The sequence below is a fragment of the Piliocolobus tephrosceles genome, chromosome 4 (genome assembly GCF_002776525.5).
Source record: "Piliocolobus tephrosceles isolate RC106 chromosome 4, ASM277652v3, whole genome shotgun sequence".
In the NCBI taxonomy this organism is placed as follows: Eukaryota; Metazoa; Chordata; class Mammalia; order Primates; family Cercopithecidae; genus Piliocolobus; species Piliocolobus tephrosceles.
In genome coordinates this window covers 119,558,182-119,579,768 of record NC_045437.1, presented here as the reverse complement: position 1 = coordinate 119,579,768, position 21,587 = coordinate 119,558,182, and the positions used below count along the sequence as shown (strand labels likewise).

At 33.7% G+C, this 21,587-nt stretch overlaps 1 protein-coding gene and 1 pseudogene across 2 annotated transcripts in view; one reads left to right on the top strand and one right to left on the bottom strand.

Annotated features, from left to right (window-relative positions):
- RANBP17 (RAN binding protein 17) overlaps positions 1 to 21,587 on the top strand; it is a 428,276-nt gene that overhangs the window by 64,689 nt on the left and 342,000 nt on the right. The window contains exon 13 of the mRNA XM_023218928.3: positions 19,129 to 19,234. Within this exon, the coding sequence (XP_023074696.1) occupies positions 19,129 to 19,234 (106 nt within the window). The remainder of the gene's footprint in view (positions 1 to 19,128; positions 19,235 to 21,587) is intronic.
- LOC111547213 lies at positions 18,161 to 18,768 on the bottom strand (annotated as a pseudogene). The gene has a single exon (XR_002733056.2). The product of XR_002733056.2 is annotated as a 60S ribosomal protein L17 pseudogene (transcript).

The following is a 21,587-nucleotide window of genomic DNA, read 5'->3' as shown; positions in this document are numbered from 1 at the left end:
GTTTTCTTTGCACTGTTTTATTTTTTTCAGTGTACAATTATTGAAATTGTTCACTGAGTTTATTCCTGTGCATTTTGATGCTGTTGTAAATTTCCTGATTATGCTCTGCTACTCTGTTAAACCAGAATTGAATTTTGTCTTTGTGCCTTATAACTTTGCTAAATTTATTAGTTCTAATAACGATTTCATACATTCTTAGGATTGTCTATGTGATCATGTTGTGTGCAAGTAAAGATAGTTTTATGTCATCTTTCCAGTCTCGATGCCTTTTATTTATTTTCCTTGCCTTATTCTACTGGTAGGACTTTCAGTAACAGTGTTGAATAAAAGTGCTAAGACAGGAACATTCTTGCCTTGTTCTGGTTTGTACATAGAAAGCAATGAGCATTTTATCGTTGAGTATGATGTTATCTGTACACTATTTGAAGACATTCGTAAGTTTGAGGAAGTTCTCTTCAATTCTTTAGGGTGTTTATAATGATAGCGTATTATTTTGGGGTTTTAAAATAGACCTTTTATGCATCTATTCAAATGACTTTTTTCCTTTATTTTACGAATGTAGTGAATTATATTATTGATTTTTCGATGTGAAACCAGCTTTGCATTCTCTGGATAAATCCTACTTGGTCATAATATAATGTTTCTTTAGAAATTGTTAAATTCAATTTGCAACACTTTTGTTATTTTATATCAGTGTTTACGAAGAATATTGGTTTGTAGTTTTCTTGTGGTGATTTTGCCTGGTTTGGGTAACATGGTAATACTGGCTTCATAAAATGAGTCAGGTACTGTTCTCTCTTCCTCCTGTATCTTCTGAAAGAATTTGTGTAGTAATGCTATTATTTCTTCTTTTAGAGTGATAGAATTCATCTGTAAAGCCAGTGGGCCAAGAGGGTTTATAATTGTGAATTCATTTTCTTTAATCAGCATAGAAATATTCAAATTTTCTGTTTCCCTTGGAGTCAAATTTAGTCATTTGTGTCTTTCAAGGATTTTGCTCAATGTTTCTATGTATTGGAATAAAATTATTCTTAATATTCCATTGTTATTAATATCTCCAGAAATTGAAGTTGAGATTGATAATTTTGTCATTTTTTTTTTTTTTTGCTCTGAGTGATCCAGCTAGATTTTCATCACTTTTGTTGATATTTTCAGAGAACCATTTTTAGTTTCATTGATCTTCTTTATTCTTTCTTCATTTTCTATTTCATTGATTTTTTTCAGCTTTATTTATTTATTTTTTTGCCTTATACTTGCTTTGGATGTTATTTGATATTCCTTGTCTAATTCTGGGTGTAGACTCCAGATCTTTGAGTTTGAGATTTTTGGTCTTTTCTAATAAAAACATTTAAAGCTATAAATTTTTTTTTAAACATTAGTTGGATCCCACAAGTTTTGTTGTTTTATTTTTATTTTCATTTAAAGATAATTCCTAATTTAATTGTTATTTCTTTGTTCTTTGTGAATTTTTGGATTGTTTAGAAGTGTGCTTTTAAGTTACAAATATTTAGGGTTTTCCTAGTTATCGTTACTGATTTTTAAATTTTACCTTGGTCAAATGTCATTTTGTGTGATTTCAGTCTTTCTGAATTTATTAAGACTTGTCATATGACCCAGAATATGGTCTGTCCTGGCAAACATAGCATATACACTTGAAAAGAATATGTATTTTGTTATTGTTGAGTGTAATATTATGTCAATATAAATTAAGGTAATGTTCATATATTCTTTGTCTTTATTGATTTTTTTTTTTTGTCTATTTCTTTTGTTTGCAGAGAGAGGGGTGTTAAAATATCCAAATATGATTGTGGAATTATTTATATTCTAATTCCTTAAATTTTTGCATCACATAAACATTTGTAATCGTTATGTCTTCCTTATTAATTGACCTTTTCTCTTGAAATCTATCTTACCTGATACTACTGTAACCACTGTCTTCTTATGCTTACTGTTTATGTAGTATATCTTTCTCCATCCATTTACTTCCTGTCTGTCTGTGTCTTTATATTTAAATTGTGTCTCTTGTAGGTGGTATATAGTTGTTACCTTTTAAAAAATCCATTCTGACCATCTCTTTTCATTGGAGTGTTTAGTTCATTTGCTAGATGGAGGTGGGGACACCAACTTAATTCCATTTAAATTATTTCCTTAGAATGAGATTTTTGTATCACACTGGTAGTCTGTATTTAGTCCACAAACCATTTGACGTTTGACTTAGAGGTTTTTTCCTCCTGTTCACTTAGCAGTGAGGTCAAGTCAGACAGGTTTCTGTGTTGTCTTTCTCTGTTTAGGACAGATTTTTTCCCCCAGTTTGTATTTTCATTTAGGGTGTAACTCGTTGCATCAGCTTTTTTGGACTTCTCACATTGGGCTTGTCCTAGGCTTTTTCCTTTGGCCATTAGAGGAGAAGCTCAAACTTTCTAGTTGTTTCTGTGCCTATGTATCTAAATTTCAGCCTTCATATTATTTTTGGACATTGAGGATTATTTTACTCTTATCCCAGCTCAATAGTACATTTGGTACCTTTGTGCAAATTAGAAAAATGTTCCATTTCATCCAGGCCAGGGCAACAGCATGCTAGAGTAAATAGATTGGTGAGTAGAATATAGGCTGGATTTCAGTCCCAACTTGTCCTTTTAGTTGAGTATCTTTACAAATATCTGTAAGCTTGTCTTGTAGTATTACTGTTTTTGTTTTGACTGATGACACAATGACAATCTTTTGTCATTTCAGACTTGTATTCTGTGTACAGACATTAATTTGGATTATGTTATTTTATAATTTGGATTGTGTTTAGCCAGCTACCTATAAAATTACATTTTTTAAAAAATATATAACACAGACAATTAGTGTTTGGTTCTTCAGAAGTAGAGTTAGTAATAACTTCGGTGTGGTCAGCTAGATCCTCTGAAAGGCCTTTTAGCTGCAAAACAGTCAGATCCTGGGCTTACAGTAAGTACATGAAATTTCTTAGTTTTTTTTTTTTTTTCTTCCCACTCCTCTGCTCTCTGATTCACTGTCTGTCCTTTCTCTAACCTCTTCCCTCCCAACCTCTCCCATCACCCAGATCAAAAAGTGAACTTTAATCAGAGTGAAACGGGTCAAACAGCAAACAAGGGCAAAAAACAGGGTTGTTCTCAAATACAGATTATCAATATCAATGCTAAAATTGGTGACAAAGCCTTAGGCCGGTAGCAAGATAGGTGTGCCAACCTGAGACTCTTGTATTAAGTTGAACCCTCAAAAGGGTATAACATGGTTCTAAATTTGTAGATACCCTGGCTTCCAGCAGAAGGGAATTAAAGCCTTCTCCAAAGGATAGCAACCATAATATAGGACCTTGGAAATCCTGCAGATTAAGATAAACAAGTGTTCATAATAAACAAAAACAATAAAAGCCAGCACATAAACAACGAAATAAGCTGCCATGAATGAGCACTAACAAAAATAAGTTATTTATTTGATTTAGAACCCCTGTCTTCTAGAGACTCTTAAGATGTTGGAATTGGATAGCAATATAAAGCAATTATGTGTGAAATATTTAAAAAAATAAAAAAATAGAATCACAAGTGAGCAAATAACAGGAGTGAAAAACAAGAAGGAAGATGTGAAAAGGACCTGAAAAAACTTTTTTTATTGAAAACTTTGTGATCTAAAATGTTATGGATGTGTTAAATAGTAAATTGGACCCAAATGAGGAAAGAATTAGCAAATTGGCAGTTAGAACTGAAGACATTTTCAAGACTTCAGGAAAGAAGGAAAATGAAAATATTAGATGTTAAATGATAGAATGAGAAGGTCAGGTATGTCAGAATGAGTCCCAGAAAGACAGAATACAGGAAAGAGGAGAGGTGATAACTGAAGAAATTCTGAGAATTTTTTTTGACTTAATAGAAGACATGAATTCATCAATACAGCAAGCCCAACATATACCCATCAAAAACCAAAAACAACACTTAGTCAAACTATATAACGCCAAAGACAAAATGTTAAAAGCAGCTGGAGAAGAAAGATCACTTACAAAGTAGTATAAACTGGATTGATAACTCACTTCACAACAGTAGAAATGGAAGCCAGAAGATGTTAGAATATTATTCTCAAATAACTGAGCAAAAATAATTGCCATCCTATTATTGTATATCAGCAAAAATATCTTTCAAGAAAAAGGATGAACGATAGAGATTTCAGACAAATGAAAGCAGAAAGTTGCTACTAGAAGATCTTTCATTAAAGGTTTTTAATAAACATTTTAAAGATTATTTTTGAGGAAGAAGGAGCATGGTCCCAGAAGGAAAAAAAGGAGTACATGGAAATTGGTAAACTCATAAATTTTATTTTATTTATTTATTTAAGATGCAGTCTTGCCCTGTCACACAGGCTGGAGTGCAGTGTCATGATCTCGGTTCACTGCAACATCTGCCTCCCAAATTCAAGCCATTCTCTTGTGGCAGCCTCCTGAGTAGCTGGGACTATAGTCATGTGCCATGCCGGGCTAATTTTTTTGTATTTTTTTAGTAGAGATGGAGTTTTGCCATGTTTTCCAGGTTGGTCTCGAACTTCTGATCTCAAGTGATCTGCCCACCTCGGCCTCCTAAAATGCTTGGATTACAGGCATGAGCTACCGCACCCAGCTGTAAACACGTAACATTTTAACATTCATAGTCTGTACAAAAAAAGGATTATGTTTAGTTTGTGGAATTAAGAACAGAATAAAAACAGGAAAAACAGAAGCATGTCAGAGAGAGAATTGGGGAAGTGGTGAGAATTAAAATTATTTTAAGTTCTTGTCTTATTTAGGAAGGGAATTAAAATGGCAGCACTTGAAGGGTGGCAACTAAAAGAGTAGAAACTGTATGATTGTCTCCCATAACCCAGCAAAGAGAAAATAATGCAATAGAAAAATAAGCAAATTCAACTTTTTTCAAAGCCAAGAAAGGAGGAAAATAACCAGAGACAATAGGACAATAGACAACAATAAAAAAAAGTAGGTGTGTCCCAGAGATGTTATTAATCCAATAAACATAAATGAGTTCAATTTACAGTTAAACCAGGTTGTAAATTTGAATATTTTTAAAATAGCCAATTAATTATAAGTTACATACTCAAAACATTAAAACATGGAAAGTTGAAAGTAAAAGGATTTTTTAAAATGTGCTGTGCAAATACGAACCTAGAGGAGGCTAGGGTCATTGTTAATATCAAACAAAAATGACTTTAAGAGAAAAAGCATTATTACAACTAGAGCTATTAGTTTTTGTACCAGGGAGTTACAGGTTGAATACATGAAATGCAAAAATCTCAAATCTGAAAAGCTCCAAAATTTAAAACTTTTTGAGCACTGACATGATGCTCAAAGGAAATGCTCATTCAAGCGTTAAGAATTTCGGATTTTTGGAATTGGCATTCTCACCCAGGCGTGCAAGTATTCCAAAATCTGAAAAAATTCAGAACTGAGAGCACTTCTGGTCCCAAGTATTTCAGATCAGGGGTACGCAACCTGTATAACAATTTTAGATATCTAGTACTTAGTGAAGTAGTCTCAAAACGTATCAAGCAAAAATTGGTAGTCCTGCAGGGAGAAATGGACAGAAATGGACAGTCCTGCAGGGAGAAATTTGCCATCATAATGGAAGGCTGCAGTGCACTTCTTAATTGTTGACGTATCAAATAAGTAGCAAGTTAGTAAATTTAGAAAGGATTTGAACAATGTGATTAATAGACTTTAATGAATTGATATATATAAAACACTGGAACCAACAGTTTGAAAATACCAGTTTTCTCCAGGACACATGGCATGTTTTAAAAAAATTGTCCAAGCATTAGTATATAAAGTGAGTCTCAACAAATGTCAGTGACTCAGTATCATAGAGACCACTATTTTTTTTTTTTTTTTTGCAATGTAGTTTTAATTGACAATTGGTTAAAAAAAAAAAACTAAATTGTGAAACAAAACAAAAACCCCGCAAAACCCCATACACTTGGGAATTTAAAACATATACTTGTAAATGTGCGGTAAAAGAAATCTGGAGGAAAATTTTAAAATAGAGTTAACCCAATAATACAGAAGTACAACATTTTTGGAATTTAGTGAAAGACTTAATTCAAAGGAAATTTATTGACCAAAAAGCTTACTTGGAAAAGAAAAAAGGCCAGAATGTTGGGACCTAAGCGTCTAACTTGAGAAGTTAGAATGAGAGGAACAGATTAAACCCTGAGAATGGAGAAAGAAGGAAACTAAGCAGAAATTAATGTAGTAAAAAATAAAGATTCAGTAGAATTTAAAAATCAGAAGTTAGATCTTTAAAAAGACAGACTAACAAATCTCTCGTGATTAGGAAGAAAGAATTCACAAATATATACTATTAGGAACAAATGGAGGAAATGTAATAATGGATACAGCAAAGATTTAAAAAGTAAAATCATTCTTGCTATTTTCAGAGGTCAGTAAATGAGGAAATGAATAAATTTCTAGAAAAAATAATAAAATTGACTTAAAAAAGAGACAAGAATTTAGAAGATATTTGCAACACACACAATAAGCAAGAATCACCATCTAGAAGAATATGGGAAGAATTCTTACGAATCAGTAAAATAAACAGTTCTTTAGGAAAATGATCAATAGCCATCAGGCAGAAAAACATAAATGGTGCATATGTTTTTTAAAAATGCCCAACTTCATTACTAATAAAATAAATAGACCACATGAAATATATTTTCCAGTCTACTGGGAATAAAATCATAAGAAATCTTACAGAAAAATGTGAGTCAAAAGGAATTCTTATATACTTCTGGTGGGAGTATAAAGTGGAATCAGTTGGAAATGGAATAGAAATGAATTTGGTATAGTCTTGTAAAGTAAAACTTTTGAATACCCATTGACCTGACACTTGCACCCTTACATGTGTGCTGTAGAACAGGGGTCCCCAAACCCCAGGCCATGAAGCGGTACTGGTCCATGGTTTGCCAGGAACTGGGCTGCACAACAGGAGGTAAGTGGCAGGTGAACAAGCATTACTGCGTGAGCTCTGCCTCCTGTCAGATCAGCAGCGGCACTAGATTCTCTCACAGGAGCATGAACCCTATTGTGAACTGTGCATGCGAGGGATCTAAGTTGCACGCTCCTTATGAGAATCTAATGTGTATAATGCCTGATGACCCAAGGCGGAACAGTTTCATCCCAAAACCATCACCTCCCCTTCCTCCCCAGTCCATGGAAGAATTGTATTCCACGAAACCTGTCCCTGGTACCAAAAAGGTAGGGGACTGCTGCTCTAGAAAATCTGTACACAAGATGTACAGTAATGTTCATAGCATTATTGTTTATAATGGCAAAAAGTGGAAACTGCTCAGATGCCCATCAATATGAAGATGAATAAATAGATCATAATGTAATTATACAATATTATATAACAATAAAAATGAATGAACTATACCTAATAAGGATGAGTGTCAGAGATAAGATGTTTAATGAAAAGCAACTCTCAGGCAGCTACATACAGCATGAAACTTTAAATAAAGTCTCCAAACAAATGAGACTTGAAGCGTATTGTTTAGGAAAATATGTGTATGTGAGGAAACTTTAAAAAATCAAAAGAACAATAAGCATTAAATATTGAATCATGGTTACTTCTAGGGTGGAAGGTAAGGGGACAAGCTCGGGGAACGGTATGGAGGTAGGTGTGATAGTATTGGTAATGCATTGATTGTTCAATTGGGTAGATGTTAGTTTTGTTACACTTCATATGCATTACATATATGTTTTCATATATGTGAATTATTACATTAAAATGTAAAAAGATTCACTTGGAAAAGACCTATTTTCCTTCAAAAGGATATTGAATGAAGGTATGAATGTTTAAAATATATGAATCAGTTAGTTGAAGTGTAATAATTTAGTGGTATTAAATAGGACTGTCTCTTGAATAAAATGCCAGACCTCATTCTTTGTTAATACAAACTGAAGGAGTTTTTATGGTTGAATACACTATGCAGTTTTAGTAAAAAAATGTTTCAGAGTTTGTAATATAATGCCTAGTACTTAGAAAAATTTTTAATAGTATTAGTCAAAAGGTCAGTGGGAAGGAATCTGTCTGCCCTTTTAGAGATATTTGTGGTCTGCTCAAAAATGATCGTTTTATATTATGAAAAATGCCTAACATGGCCCTAGTTTGTATACAGTGTGTGTAGTAGTATTCAATTTTTTTTTGTGTGTGTAAATGCTTCAGTTAGTGTTGAACAAAGAAAATTATATGCTCTTGTTATGTGTGCTTTAATTTAGATGCTTAATGGCTTTTAATGTTACAAAATAAGTTTATTATTATATTATGATCTCATTTGTGTTAAATTGTCTTGCTCTTCTGTATTTGTGGTGATATGGTCATGGTTTACGAAAACAATAATCCCTAAGAAATAGGTCATTAACAGTAGTTAACGTTTACTTGTGATCTATGGTAATGACTGATTTCTTTGGGATTATTGCAGTTATAAACCATAATTACAGATTATTACAGCAATAATTATTTTGTTAAGGAAAAAATGTTCTGTGTTTGAACAGCTGCTAAAACAAGCATGCTGAACATTTCAGGATAAATAGAAGAATGGAAAATTATAATGGAAATTTAGTATTATTATAAAATGAGATTTTAAAAAATTTGTAGATATGAAACTCATGTAACAGATTTTTTTTTCTCTACATGCAATTTAGATATGTGTATTTACATGGTTCTTTAAATTTTGTGAATGTAATTATGTTACCAAAATAACTTTTTTTGTGTATATTTAAGGTGTACAGCATGATGTTTTGATAAACAAATACATAGTGAAATTAATACTACAGTCAGTCAAATTATCTTATCGCCTTCCATTGTTACCATCTTTAAAATGTTTGTGGTAAGAGCCCTTAAAATCTACTCTTTTAGCAAATAAAGTATTATTGACTATAGTCCTCATGCGACCTAATTTCTAATTTCCTCCCTTTCCATACCTCTAGTAACCACCATTTTACACTTTGTTCCTATGTATTCTGCCTTTTTTAAGATTCTGCATATGAGTGAGACCATATAGTATTTTTCTTTCTGTTAATAGCTAATTTCCCAAAGTAACTTATTAACTTTTACTGTTTTGAACACTGTTTGAGTCTAAAATTGTTCAGGGTTAGGAAATAGTTTAACGTTTATAAGAAATACTGTTTCTCTTTCACCTAAATATCAAAATTATATTTGACAGCTTAATAATAACGTCTTTTTTTTGAGACAGGGTCTCACTGTCACCTAGGCTAGAGTGCGGTCTCAGCTCACTGCAACCTTTGCCTCCCAGGTTCAAGGTATTCTCCCACCTCAGCCTCCTGAGTAGCTGAGATTACAGGCACATGCCACCACGCCCAGCTAATTTTGGTATTTTTTGATAGAGATGGGGTTTTTCCATGCTGGCCAGGCTGGTCTCGAGCCCATGACCTGAAGTGATGTGCCTGCCTCGGCCTCCCAAAGTGTTCGGATTACAGGCATGAGCCACCACAACCAGCCAATAATAATATCTTTATATTTCATTGTTTATTTCTAACATTAATTCTAACTCATTCAGTACTTGCTGGATTTTTTAAATTTAAGAAATCTGCTTTTCTGTTTCTTATACAATAGAAACCATTGCTTCTAAAACATAGTAAATATGTACTCCGTTTTTCTCTAAATAAACTTATTTCAAAATTTACTGTAATTTTAGAAGAAAGTGCTCATAATTAATCACATGCTATCTTTGCACAGCATTCCTTGATCTAATAAGTTTAATTCCAAGGTCACAGAAATTAGTACAAATTTAAATTTTGAGAAATTCACAATGTTATATTTAGATGCTTTAGTCATTGTTTTTAGACAATGGTGCTCATCATACTGCATTGCAAAAATTATTGATTTTTTCCTCTGTCTTATTTGTCTCTCACTAGGCTCAGTTCACTGAGCATGGAGTCTCTGTCTCCCCTGCCCCACCCTTTCCCATACATTTGTGTATTTAGTTACATCCCTACCATAGAACATGATACAAAGAAGATATCTACTAATAGCAGATATTTTTCTGAAATGTCTTTTACTTGGAATTTTTTTTTTTTTCCTGTTTGGAGGGTGTTTGTTTTACTAAGAGCATTAGAAAGTGTATATGGCTAATCATAACTAGCTTTAATTGTAATAAGCCTCTTTGGTAGAGAGGAAAGAACTTAAAAATTCTTACTATGTGACTTCATTTTCTTGAGCAGCATCTGAAGTAAGGCACAGAAAGAACATGATTGTTACATATTGGTATGTCTTTTTTTTTTGTAGGTATGATACAGAACCATGTTAAAAAGGGGATGACAATTTAATAATAGTTACACTAGCCAACATTTACTGAGCACTTACAGCATTTACTCATATACTTTACATGCAAAATACCAGTTGGTCCTTGTCACAGCTCTATGGGCCAGGTATTATTATCCTTGTAAGATTAAGTAGCTAGTGTAAATAAGCGCTAGAAGCAGGATTTTAACCTAGGCTATGTTCTTGTTAGCTAAATTGTACTGCTTCCCTTTTTTAAAACAAGTATTTATCTTCCAATAGAGAAATATAAAAAATTACAAGCATGGTGAAGTCTTTGTCTGTTTTCAGGTAGGCATGTTTTATCAAGGGCTAATAGGCAGTTATTTCTGTGTTTACATTATTGGTAAGCCCAAAAATTAAGCTTGCTTATTTTAAATTCACCTATATCAACCAGTATTCATTTTCTGTGTCTTGTTTTGGGAATCAAAAAAAGTGTTAAATGTCTCCTGGTAATGATCCTCAAAGCATATGCAGTCTCATCTGTGGTTAAGACTCAGGAGATAGCTAAAGAACAGTTCAGGGTTAGGACTCATAATGCGTTAAATCCTTAAGAGATTGTTGAATTATAAGATACTGTTGGATCATGAAGGTCTGTCTAGCTAAATGACAACTGTACTGCTGGAGCTTTCCCTTTTACCAGTCTTGAGAGGAAGTATAATAGTTTGAGAATGATCTTTTGGAAATCCGTTGCCTAGATTTCAATCACAGCTCTACACTTTTAAATAGGGATTTGTAACATTAAATGAATATAGGCACAGTGTTATAAACAGTGCCTAGTGCAGAGTAACTACTATATAAATATTTGCTGTCATTTTTAATAATAATAAATCTTGTTTTAAGAAACCAGTATCTAAAAATCTAAATTGATAAAACATAACAGGAAGGTAATTATTTACATTTCAGTATTTTTCATTTTGAGAAATAATTTACAATAGGAGATTTTAAAAAGAGTGACTCCCATAGAGAGGTAAAATATTACATTTGCATTCACCAAAAGTCATGCTTGCAATGTTTCAGATTCACATCCATTACATGAAGTGTATGACATGTCCTACACACAATTGGAGCATAGTCTGTTAATGTCGACCTCTGTAAAATTCTGAGAAATACTACTAATTGTCGTTGTTTGGTAGTTATGTAATATATAGTAACTGTGAACAATAAATTAGCAAATACCGAATCATTGCTCCTGTGGGCCACTGACCGCAACATTTTCATCAGCTAACCAACACATAACCTTTTTAATGTATGTTTCTGTAGAAAAACACCTTATTCAATATATATTGTCGATTTATTGACACTGAACTCATAGCCAGCAGCACTGTTTTTCATGCTGGAACAAAGCTTATCTAACATGTGTTTTTTTATATAAGTCACATAACAAGCTTTTTTTCTTTAGAAACACTGCATAGCACTTCAGCATTATGCTTAGATCATCTTAAACAGTGAAATCACTAATAAAAATCACAAAAATGTGGCAGTAGATAGACCATTAAAAGCATACTTGTTTACATTATGAAGCTGAAACAAGAAGGTAAAGAGTTTCACTTTGTTTGCTCTGAGCTTGAAACGTGTACTGGACAACTACAGATTTTCACTGCTTTGCACATCTGCAGATGACTGTGACTATTGATTTGGGGATTGTAAATAAATTTTATCAAGTAGGCAAATTCACAAATAATGGAATCTGAATAATGAGGATCAACTATATCATATATTGAATATTATTGGAGAAGTTGCTTTAAGCAATAGAAATATAATTACTATTACCTTTCATTATTAATAATGGGTCTACATTTTAATACATTTACTAATTTGGTAATGTTAACCTTTTCTTTCCTTTTTCATGCCGTGTTTTCTATATAATGATTTCTTAATTCAGTAACCCATATCTGTTGATGATATACAATATACCCAGCATTGTTTTAGGCTCTGAATATACAATAGAGAGCAAAACAGACAAAAATACCTGCTTTCATGCAGTTTGCATTCTATTGGAATATGTAGGTAACATACAAGATAAATATGTAAAATATGTTAGAAAGTGTTATGTGCTAACATTTAAAATAATGAAGCAAGGAAAGAAGATAGTAAATGCTGGGGGGGATTGTGTTATGTATTGCCAAAACTTAATGGCTTATCAGATAACAATTGCATTATTATCTCTCAGTGTTCTGGGGGTTGATAAGTCTCAGATGATTCTCTTTAGGGGTCTTTCAGTCATTGTAATCAGATGACAGTTGGGACTGGAGTTGCCTGAATGCTTCTTTACTCGGTGGTCTGGTGTGTGGACTGGAAGGCTTAGAGTGTATACTCTATCTAGTTGGACATGTGTCTCTCTGTTCAGTCTCTCCAAATGGCTAGTTTGGGCTTCCGAACATATAATGGTCTCAGGGTATATGATCTTCTTAAATGGTGACTGACTTCCACAGAGTGAACATTCTCTGAGAGACTGGAGGAATTTGCCGGTTCTTATAAAGGTTAGGCACAATACTAGGATGCTGTCACTTTCACTGAATTCTATTGGTCAAAGCAGTTACAAATTTCCAAAGATTGGAAGAATAAACTCCACCTCTTGATGGCATATACATACATGGAAGGAAGGAATTGGTGGTGAATATTTGCAGACAGACTGCCATGCTAGGTATTAAAAATTGATAGGATATCTTGGTAAGGCCTGAGAAGGTGACATCAAGTAGGACTGGTCAGCATAGTTGTATCTTTCCCCAGTTATATTAAACTGTGTGAGTATTGGCAGAGTAGTGGTATAGTGGACATAAACAGTTATGGTTTTGTAAGATGAGTATATCATAGCAAAAGAGGGCTAAATGTAAATGCAAGGCAGAGATGATAATTATTGACCACAGAATTAAAGCTAGGTACATAGGGTAGAGAATATGTGAAGGGTGTAAGAGAGAGTGAAAAAATGGCAGATTCCCAAAAACTAATAAAAGAGATCAGCAAACTTGCAGGATATGGGATCAATAAATAAAATCAATGGTATGTCTGTTTTTTAACGATCAGCAATGGAATATGAAAGGAAGAAAGAAAGCCCATTTACAATAGTATCAAAGAGGATAAAATACTTAGGCATACATTTTAAAAAGAAGTGTAAGAATTATATACTGACACTGTAACGGTGTTGAAAGAAATTAAAGATGTAAATAAACAGCGAGACTTCTCATGGTCATGGATCAGAAGACTTAATATTGTTAAGATGGCAATACTCTTCACATTGATCTGCAAATCCAATGCAATCCACGTTAAAATCCCATGGGTTTTTTGCAGGGATTGACAAACTGGTCCTAAAGTTCCCATGGAAATCCATGGGACCCAAAATAGCCAAGATAATCTTGTGAAATTGGAAGACTCATTTTTTTTTTTTTTTGATTTCAGAATTTACTACAAAACAACAGTAATCAAGACTGTTTGGTACCAGCATAAAGGTACACATTATAGGGCCTGGGTGTGGTGGCTCATGCCTGTAATCCCAGCACTTTGGGAGGCCAAGGTGGGAGGATCACTTGAGCCCAGGATGTTCAGGAACAGCCTGGTCAACATAGTGAGACCTCATCTCTACAAAATATATTTTAAAATTAGGTAGGTATGTTGGTGTGGGCCTGTAATCCCAGCTGTTCGGGAGGATCACTTGTGCCTGGGAGTTAGAGGCTGCAGTGAGCTATGATTTCATCACTGCCCTCCAGCCTGGGTGACCGAGTAAATCTTAAGTGACTTTGGGTTGGGCAACTGTTTCTTAGATATGACACCTGAAGCAGAAAACAGAAGACAAATTAGATAAACCAGATTATCTAATTAATTAGACAAATTAGGTACAATAGAGTTGCAAATTTTGCACATCAAAGCATGCCATCAAGAAAGTACAGCCCACAGAATGGGAGAAAATATTTGCAAATCATGTGACTGATAAGAGATTAGCATCTAGAATACATAAATAATTCTTACAACCCAGTAATGAAAGACAACCCTTAAAAATGGGCAATGGATTTGAATAGACATTTCTCCTTAGAGGACACACACATGACTGCTAAACACATGAAAGGATGCTCAGCATCCTTAGTTATTAAGGAAAGGCAGATCAAAATTATAATCAAATACCTCCTCACACCAACTAGGATGGATATAATAAAAAAGACAACTACAAGTGTTGGCAAGATTTGAATAAATTTAATCTTCATACATTGCTGGTGGGAATGTAAAATGGTGCAGCTGCTTTTGAAAACATTTTGGCAGTTCCTCAAAATGTGAAAAGGAGAGGTGTTGTGTAACTCAGCATTTCCACTTCTAGGTATTCTCAAGAGAAACAAAAACATGCATCCATATAAAATCTTGTATAAAAATGTTCATAGCAGTATTGTTTATAATAGTCCAAAGATGGAGACAATCCAAGTATCCATTAACTGAATGGGTAAATGAAATGTGATATATCCATAGTAACCAAAATAGCATGGTATTGGTATAAAAACAGACACATAGACCAATGGAACAGAATAGAAAACCCACAAATCATATATATTTACAGCCAATTGGTTTTTGACAAAGGTGTCAAGAACATACATTAGAGAAAGGATACCCTCTTTAATAAAATGGTGCTGGGAAAATTGTATATCCAGATGCAGAAGAATGAAACTGGACTTCTATCTCTTACCATATACAAAAATGAAATCTGGATGGATTAGACTTAAGACCTGAAACTATAAAACTACTAGAAGAAAACATGGGGAGACACCTCAGGACATTGATCTATACAAATATTTTATGGCTAAGACCTCAAAAGCACAGGCAGCGAAGATCAAATTAGACAAATGGGATTATATTAAGCTAAAAAGCCCCTTCACAGCAAAGGAAACAGTCAACAGAGTGAAGAAAGCCTGTTGAATGGGATTAAATATTTTCAAACTATCTGATTAGGGAGGAATAGAATATGCAAGGATCACAAATGACAGTAAAAAACAAAAACAAAAAACCAAATAATTCAAATAAATGGCAGGCAAATGACGTGAATAGACATTTCTCAAAAGGAGAACATACAAACGGCCAATAGGTATATGAAGAAATACTCAACATCACTAATCATCAGGGAAATGCAAATCAAATCCACAGTAAGATACCATCTTACCCCAGTCAGAATGATTATTATTAAACAGAAAAAATAACAGAAGCTGGCAAAGATGTGGATAAAAGGGAACTCCTACACACTGGTGGTGGGAATGTAAATTAAAACAGCCATTTTGGAAAATAGGGAGATTTCTCAAAAATTAAAAATAGAACTACCATATGGTCCGGCAATCCCAATACTGGGCATTTATCCAAAGGAAAATAGTTCAGTACGTTAAAAGAATACTTGTACTTCTATGTTTATTGCAGCACTGTTCACAATAGCAAAGATATGGAATCAACCTACATTCCCATTGATGGATGGATAAAATAATGTGGTATATATACATAGTAGAATACCATTAGGCCATAAGAAAGAATGAAATCATATCATTTGCAGCAACGTAGATGGAACTGGAGGTTAAGTGAAAGAAGCCTGGCACAGAAAGACAAATACCATGTAATGTGGGACCTAAAAAATTCATTTCATTGAGGTAAAGAATAGAATGATAGAGAAGCTGAGAATGGTGTGTGGGTGGGCTGGGGAATGGGACAGGATGAAGAGAGGTTGGTTAATGAGTATAAACATACAGTTAGATAAAAGGTATAAGTTATAATGTTTGATAGAGTAGGGTGACTATAATTAACAATTTCAAAATAGCTAGAAGGCAGGATTTGAATTCTTCTCAATGCAGAAATGGCGAATACTTGAGGCAGTATGTACACCAAATACCCTGACATGATCATTACACATTCTTCGTATGTAAAAAAGTATCAACATACACACCACAAGTATGAACAAATATGGTGTATCAATAAAAATAAGATCTATACAAATAATGGAATGTTATTCAGCTATAAAGAAAAATAAGTATTGATACATGCTAAAATATGGGTGATCCTTGAAAACATGCTGAGTGAAAGGAGATAGTCACAACACTCACTTATTGTACGATTCCATTTATATGAATTGCCCAGAATGGGAAAAATTTAATGAGACATAAAGTAGCTTAGTGGTTGCTTAGGGGCTAGGGGCATGGTGGTAGGATGCAGAATGACAGCTAGTATGAAAATGTTCTAAAATTAGATTGTGGTGATGCTTGCATAACCCTGTTAATTTACTAAAAAACATTGAATTATGTACTTTAAGTGGGTTACTTGTATGGTATGTGAATTATATTTAAGTGAAGCTGTTCAAAAAGTGATAGGCTCATGGATTGAAGATTCCCAGTAGAACAAAGGATTGTTGGAATTGTAAGATTCATCTTTGTAGATACTGAAATCAGTAGTGATTATGATATAAATATTGTTAGAAAGAGTGACAGCCAAGAACCAATACTTTCAACAAACGGGGGAAATAATCTGCAGGAGAGTAAATTGCAATAAGAAGGGATATTTGTTAGTGTTGTTGATGATGTAAGATGTGAAGGCGAATGCTTTCATGATGAAGAAAGATAAAATGTTAAGTGGAAATGAGGAACGTGAAGATCATCTACTCCATATCAAGGCCCAAGTACATGAGAAGTGGAAGAAAAAGCAGCTGCCACTTGATAGAGCCCACAGAGAAAGCAGGGTCATCAGGGTAGACTTTCTCTGATAGATTTTTATATTGACCCTAAAATACTTTGAAATTCGTAAGGTAACTTTCTGGATACTTTCAGCTTCTTACATGAAGTTTTTGTTCTGTTACCTTTGTCATGAATTATATGCGATGAAACTTCAGTCTTGTTTTTCAATGGATTACTTGATTAAATTAGTGTTCTTGTTCTCCTACTTAATCTATTTCACATTCCTAATGTATAAGGCTGCATAATTGGTCAATTCTGATTTATTGTTGTTTTGTGAGAGAATAAAGGATGTGAATACTTGTCAGGTTAGACTTCTAATTTAGAGGAATCTTGTCACCCTAAAAGGTTGATGTGTCTCTCCAAAAATTTATAAAAGAGTTGTTGATTAATTGTAGTATAATAATAACTGCTAGTATCCGTGGGAAAACAGAAAGAATGTGTTCTTTTTCCACCTTTTATTTATCCTTCCTGAGTCTCCTAACAAGCACAGATAGCCTCTTTTCTTCATTGTTCAATTCCATACCTTTTAAAAAAACATTTTTACTTGAAAAGGTTTCTTAATCAGAAACAATTGATTTCAGTATTATGAAATAGCCCTCTTATCTTTGAAAAATCAGTCTCCAAGAATAGCATAAAATTTGTTTTTAGCAAGATAATTTTATGTTGTTAATTATCTATAAAGGTCTCAAAAGTACTGAAGGATCACCTAGATCAATGAATCCAGAGATGTAAAATAATATACCTTAAGCAAAAATCATTCAGTAAATACCTCCATTTCTAAATTAGTCAATTTCAGCTGCCCCCAAAGTAAGATTTATGAAAACTGTAGATGTTGCCATTTGTGCCACTGCTTTAAAGCTATTTAATCCTCTACTGCTATCAGCTGTGAAGTTGACTGTACTGTCAAAACAATGTGAAATCTTGGATTTTTTTATACATCATGCATAAAAATACAGAAGGAATAAATTTATTACTGTCTATTATATTCCAAGCAGGGGAAATATTTAAAATGATCACACTGGTACTATCATGACATTGACCATTCAGAAAAGATACTGGTCCTTGGATCATAAGAGTACGATGTGACTGAATAACAGACCTGGTCCTAGACAGTTTAGTGTTTTGTACTCAAAATTTTTTTTTTTCCTTTAAATTACATTTATTTTAATGCTGAATTTACTCCCGTGCCATAAGTTTTTGTTTCTGCAGTTCCTTCTGGGATATCTTTTTCTTCTGGGCAACCTCCTCTTCTGGTTTAGTAAGGATCATCTCAATGTGGCAGGGAGAGCTCATGTATGGGTTAATCCGACCATGAGCTCTGTAGGTCCGCCGGCGCATCTTAGGTGCTTTGTTCACTTGGATATGCTCGATGACCAGAGAATCTACATCTAAACCCTTAAGTTCAGCATTACTCTCTGCGTTTTTAAGCATGTGCAGCAAAAATTCAGCACTCTTTTTGGGCCATCGACCTTGTGTCCAGCCCCACTGCTTGGCCTGGGCACATCTGCCAACTCCACCATTGTAACATCGGAATGGTACGCACTGTTTCTGTAAAGTGACATCTTTCAGATACTTCGTGGCTTTTCGAATATGCATACCCTTGATGGCCTGGGCAGTTTCACGAGTGTTCTTAAAGTGAACATGAAGTTTGGAACCTCTTGATTTGCATGATTTCGTGGGGTTCTCCGGGTCAAGTGAATAGCGAACCATTTTCACAGATTACCTCAGGCCGCTTAGGGGAAGAGGAATTTGTACTCAAATTTATTTTCAGTCATGTCTTCATGGTAGACATTGTTTTTTCCATTTTACAAATGAAAACCTTAAGACTTAAAGAGATAAGTAACTTATGCAAGATCACATAGCAACTTAGTAGAGCTGGGATTCAAATTAGTTTTATTTGGCTCTAAATTCTATGGCATTTTCACTGTTCTGCTACCTTGATAAACTTAAAACCCATCTGCTTTCTATCAAGAACTGAGTTCACAGTGATTTATCACTTGTTTGGAAGAGTAGATCGTTGTGCTAATTTTGGAATTTCCCCCCAAATAAGCTATGTTTCTATGAATACTTCTTAAACTTGTTTCTTTCTTATTCTGTATCAGGATGTCTTGCATGGCTGGTATACTTAGTTGGGACAGTTATAGGAGGAAGATTAACATATACCAGTACAGATGAGCATGATGCTATGGATGGAGAATTATCCTGTCGGTAAGTAAGAACTGTGTAATTTACTGAATTTTGCTAAATAGTTAAAAAAATTAGTTATTGAACAAGTATTATGAGCGAAGACATTTTGTATGTGGCCTTTGAGGAAGGTATTATTTCCCTTTTTATTGCTGAGAAAACCAAGACTCAAAGGTTAAGTGATTTGTAGAAGTCAAATCTCTAATAAGCGATAGACTCAAAATACTTTGTACATATTTGTGCAAATAATGTGATAAAGATTTAGGTTGCTTTTTATTACTTAGGATCTGAGCAATCACATCCAGTGTGTATTGGAAAGGTGGTAAAATTAGATGACTTGCATCTAGTCAGAAAGTACTAGGTAGTCAATTACCCATTGCAAGTTTTGTCACCTATTGGCCACAGCCTTAGGAAGAAGCAGTTGAATTATTCTCTTCAAGTTTCTGTTCTAACCTGAGGAAAATTTCTATATATGAATAATACAAGCGAATTGATTTTCCATATATTTTATTTTTAAATACAAATCTCCTTAGAGTCATACATATTTTTATTGAAGACTTAAAAATTCAAATGAAAATAAAAATTTTGTGTTAATCTGGAGATGACCACTACTGTTATTTTGTAAAGTCCCTTTGAGTCTTTTTAATTAATGTATATGGGTATATGTTTGCTGCATGTGTGTTTTTCAACTTTTCTTAAACATTGCAAAACAATATAAGATGTAGCTAATAATAATACCTAACTTATTTTGGGCTGTTACAAGGAATTTATTTTTTTAAATGCTTAGAACAGTGCTTGGCAATTAGTGATATATTACACACACACACACACACACACCCCAACATCACTTTTTAAAATCAAGCACAATATCAACATTTTACCTGGACATTAAATTTTCTAAGCTGTACAATAATTTAAATAGACCCTTGTTTTTGGAATTTTAGGTTGTTTCTCAATTTTTTCTTATTATAAATTACTTTTAGATATAACTAAATTATTTTTAGTTATATCTTTATGTCGACTGAGATAATTTCATTAGAGTTCGTTCCTAAATGCAGAATAGCTGGTCAAAGGTTATGTAGCATTTGAAAGACTTGCAGTACTCATTACCACATGGTTTTCTGAAAAAGTACCAATGTATCCTCTGAACCAAGGGTTTCCAACCCGTGTACTGGTCTGTGGCCTGTTAGGAACTGGGCTGCGTAGCCGGTGAGCTGCAGGTGAGCAAGGATTACCGCCTGAGCTCTGCCTCCTGTCAGATCAGCAGGAACATAGATTCTCATAGGCGCGTGAACCCTTAACTGCACATGTGAGGGATCTAAGTTGCATGCTCCTTATGGGAATCTAATGTCTGGTGATCTGAGGTGGAACAGTTTCATCCTGAGACCATCACCCCACACCACCCCAAACCCTATCCATGGAAACATTGTCTTCCAGGCAACTGGTCCCTGGTGCCAAAAAGGTTGGGGACCACTGTGCTGAACCCAAATTGTGTGATAGTTAACATTTGTTAGTGGTTGAGCTGCCAGATAATAGGGTTCATATTGTTGCCAGTTTATGGGTAACAAATGTATTGTTTCAATTTGTATTTATTTGGTTACTAGTGGTATCAAACATTCTTTTCCACTGCCAGCTTTGTCATTTTTTCTTTGTGACTTTTATATCTATATTGATTATATTATTTACCTGCTTTTCTTTTGTGATGATCTTTTCTAACTTGTTTGTAAGAGCTCAGTATGTATGTGTGTGTGTGTGTGTGTATGTATATATATATATATGTCTCAGAGATCTTAATATTTTGCTCCTCATTTTGAAAATGTTTTCTCCATATTTTTACTTCAGAAATTTCTTCTTTACTGGCTTTAAATATTATGTATTCAGATCTGTGGGCTTTTCCCTTCATATTTCTCTTCTGCTTATATTTAGAAAGATTTTTTTTCCACTTCTGGTTAATAAAAATATCCACCTGTATTTTCTCCCAGCTCTCTTTGGTATTATTAATAGCTTTTTATATTTATTTTTAATATATCTTGACATTTGGTTTCATATATTTTTTCCAAGATTTCCAATTAATGCCAATCCTACCTTCTACTGATTTGAAGTGCCACTTATATCTCACACAAAATTATAACATCTTTTTTTCAGGCCTTTCATACTTTTCCATTGGTCTTAGAAGTATATTGTTATATATTTTTACCCTATTAAAGACCTTAAAATTGTTATACCTAGTTGTGACATTCTCCTTCATTATTCTTCTTAAATATATTTCTAAGTGCTTAATGAATCTGTTGTACTTTTGGATAAAAATTTTCATTTTGTTCCATTTCCTTTCAACCTTTAAACTATTTCTTCAATAGAATGTGAATCTTCATGGACC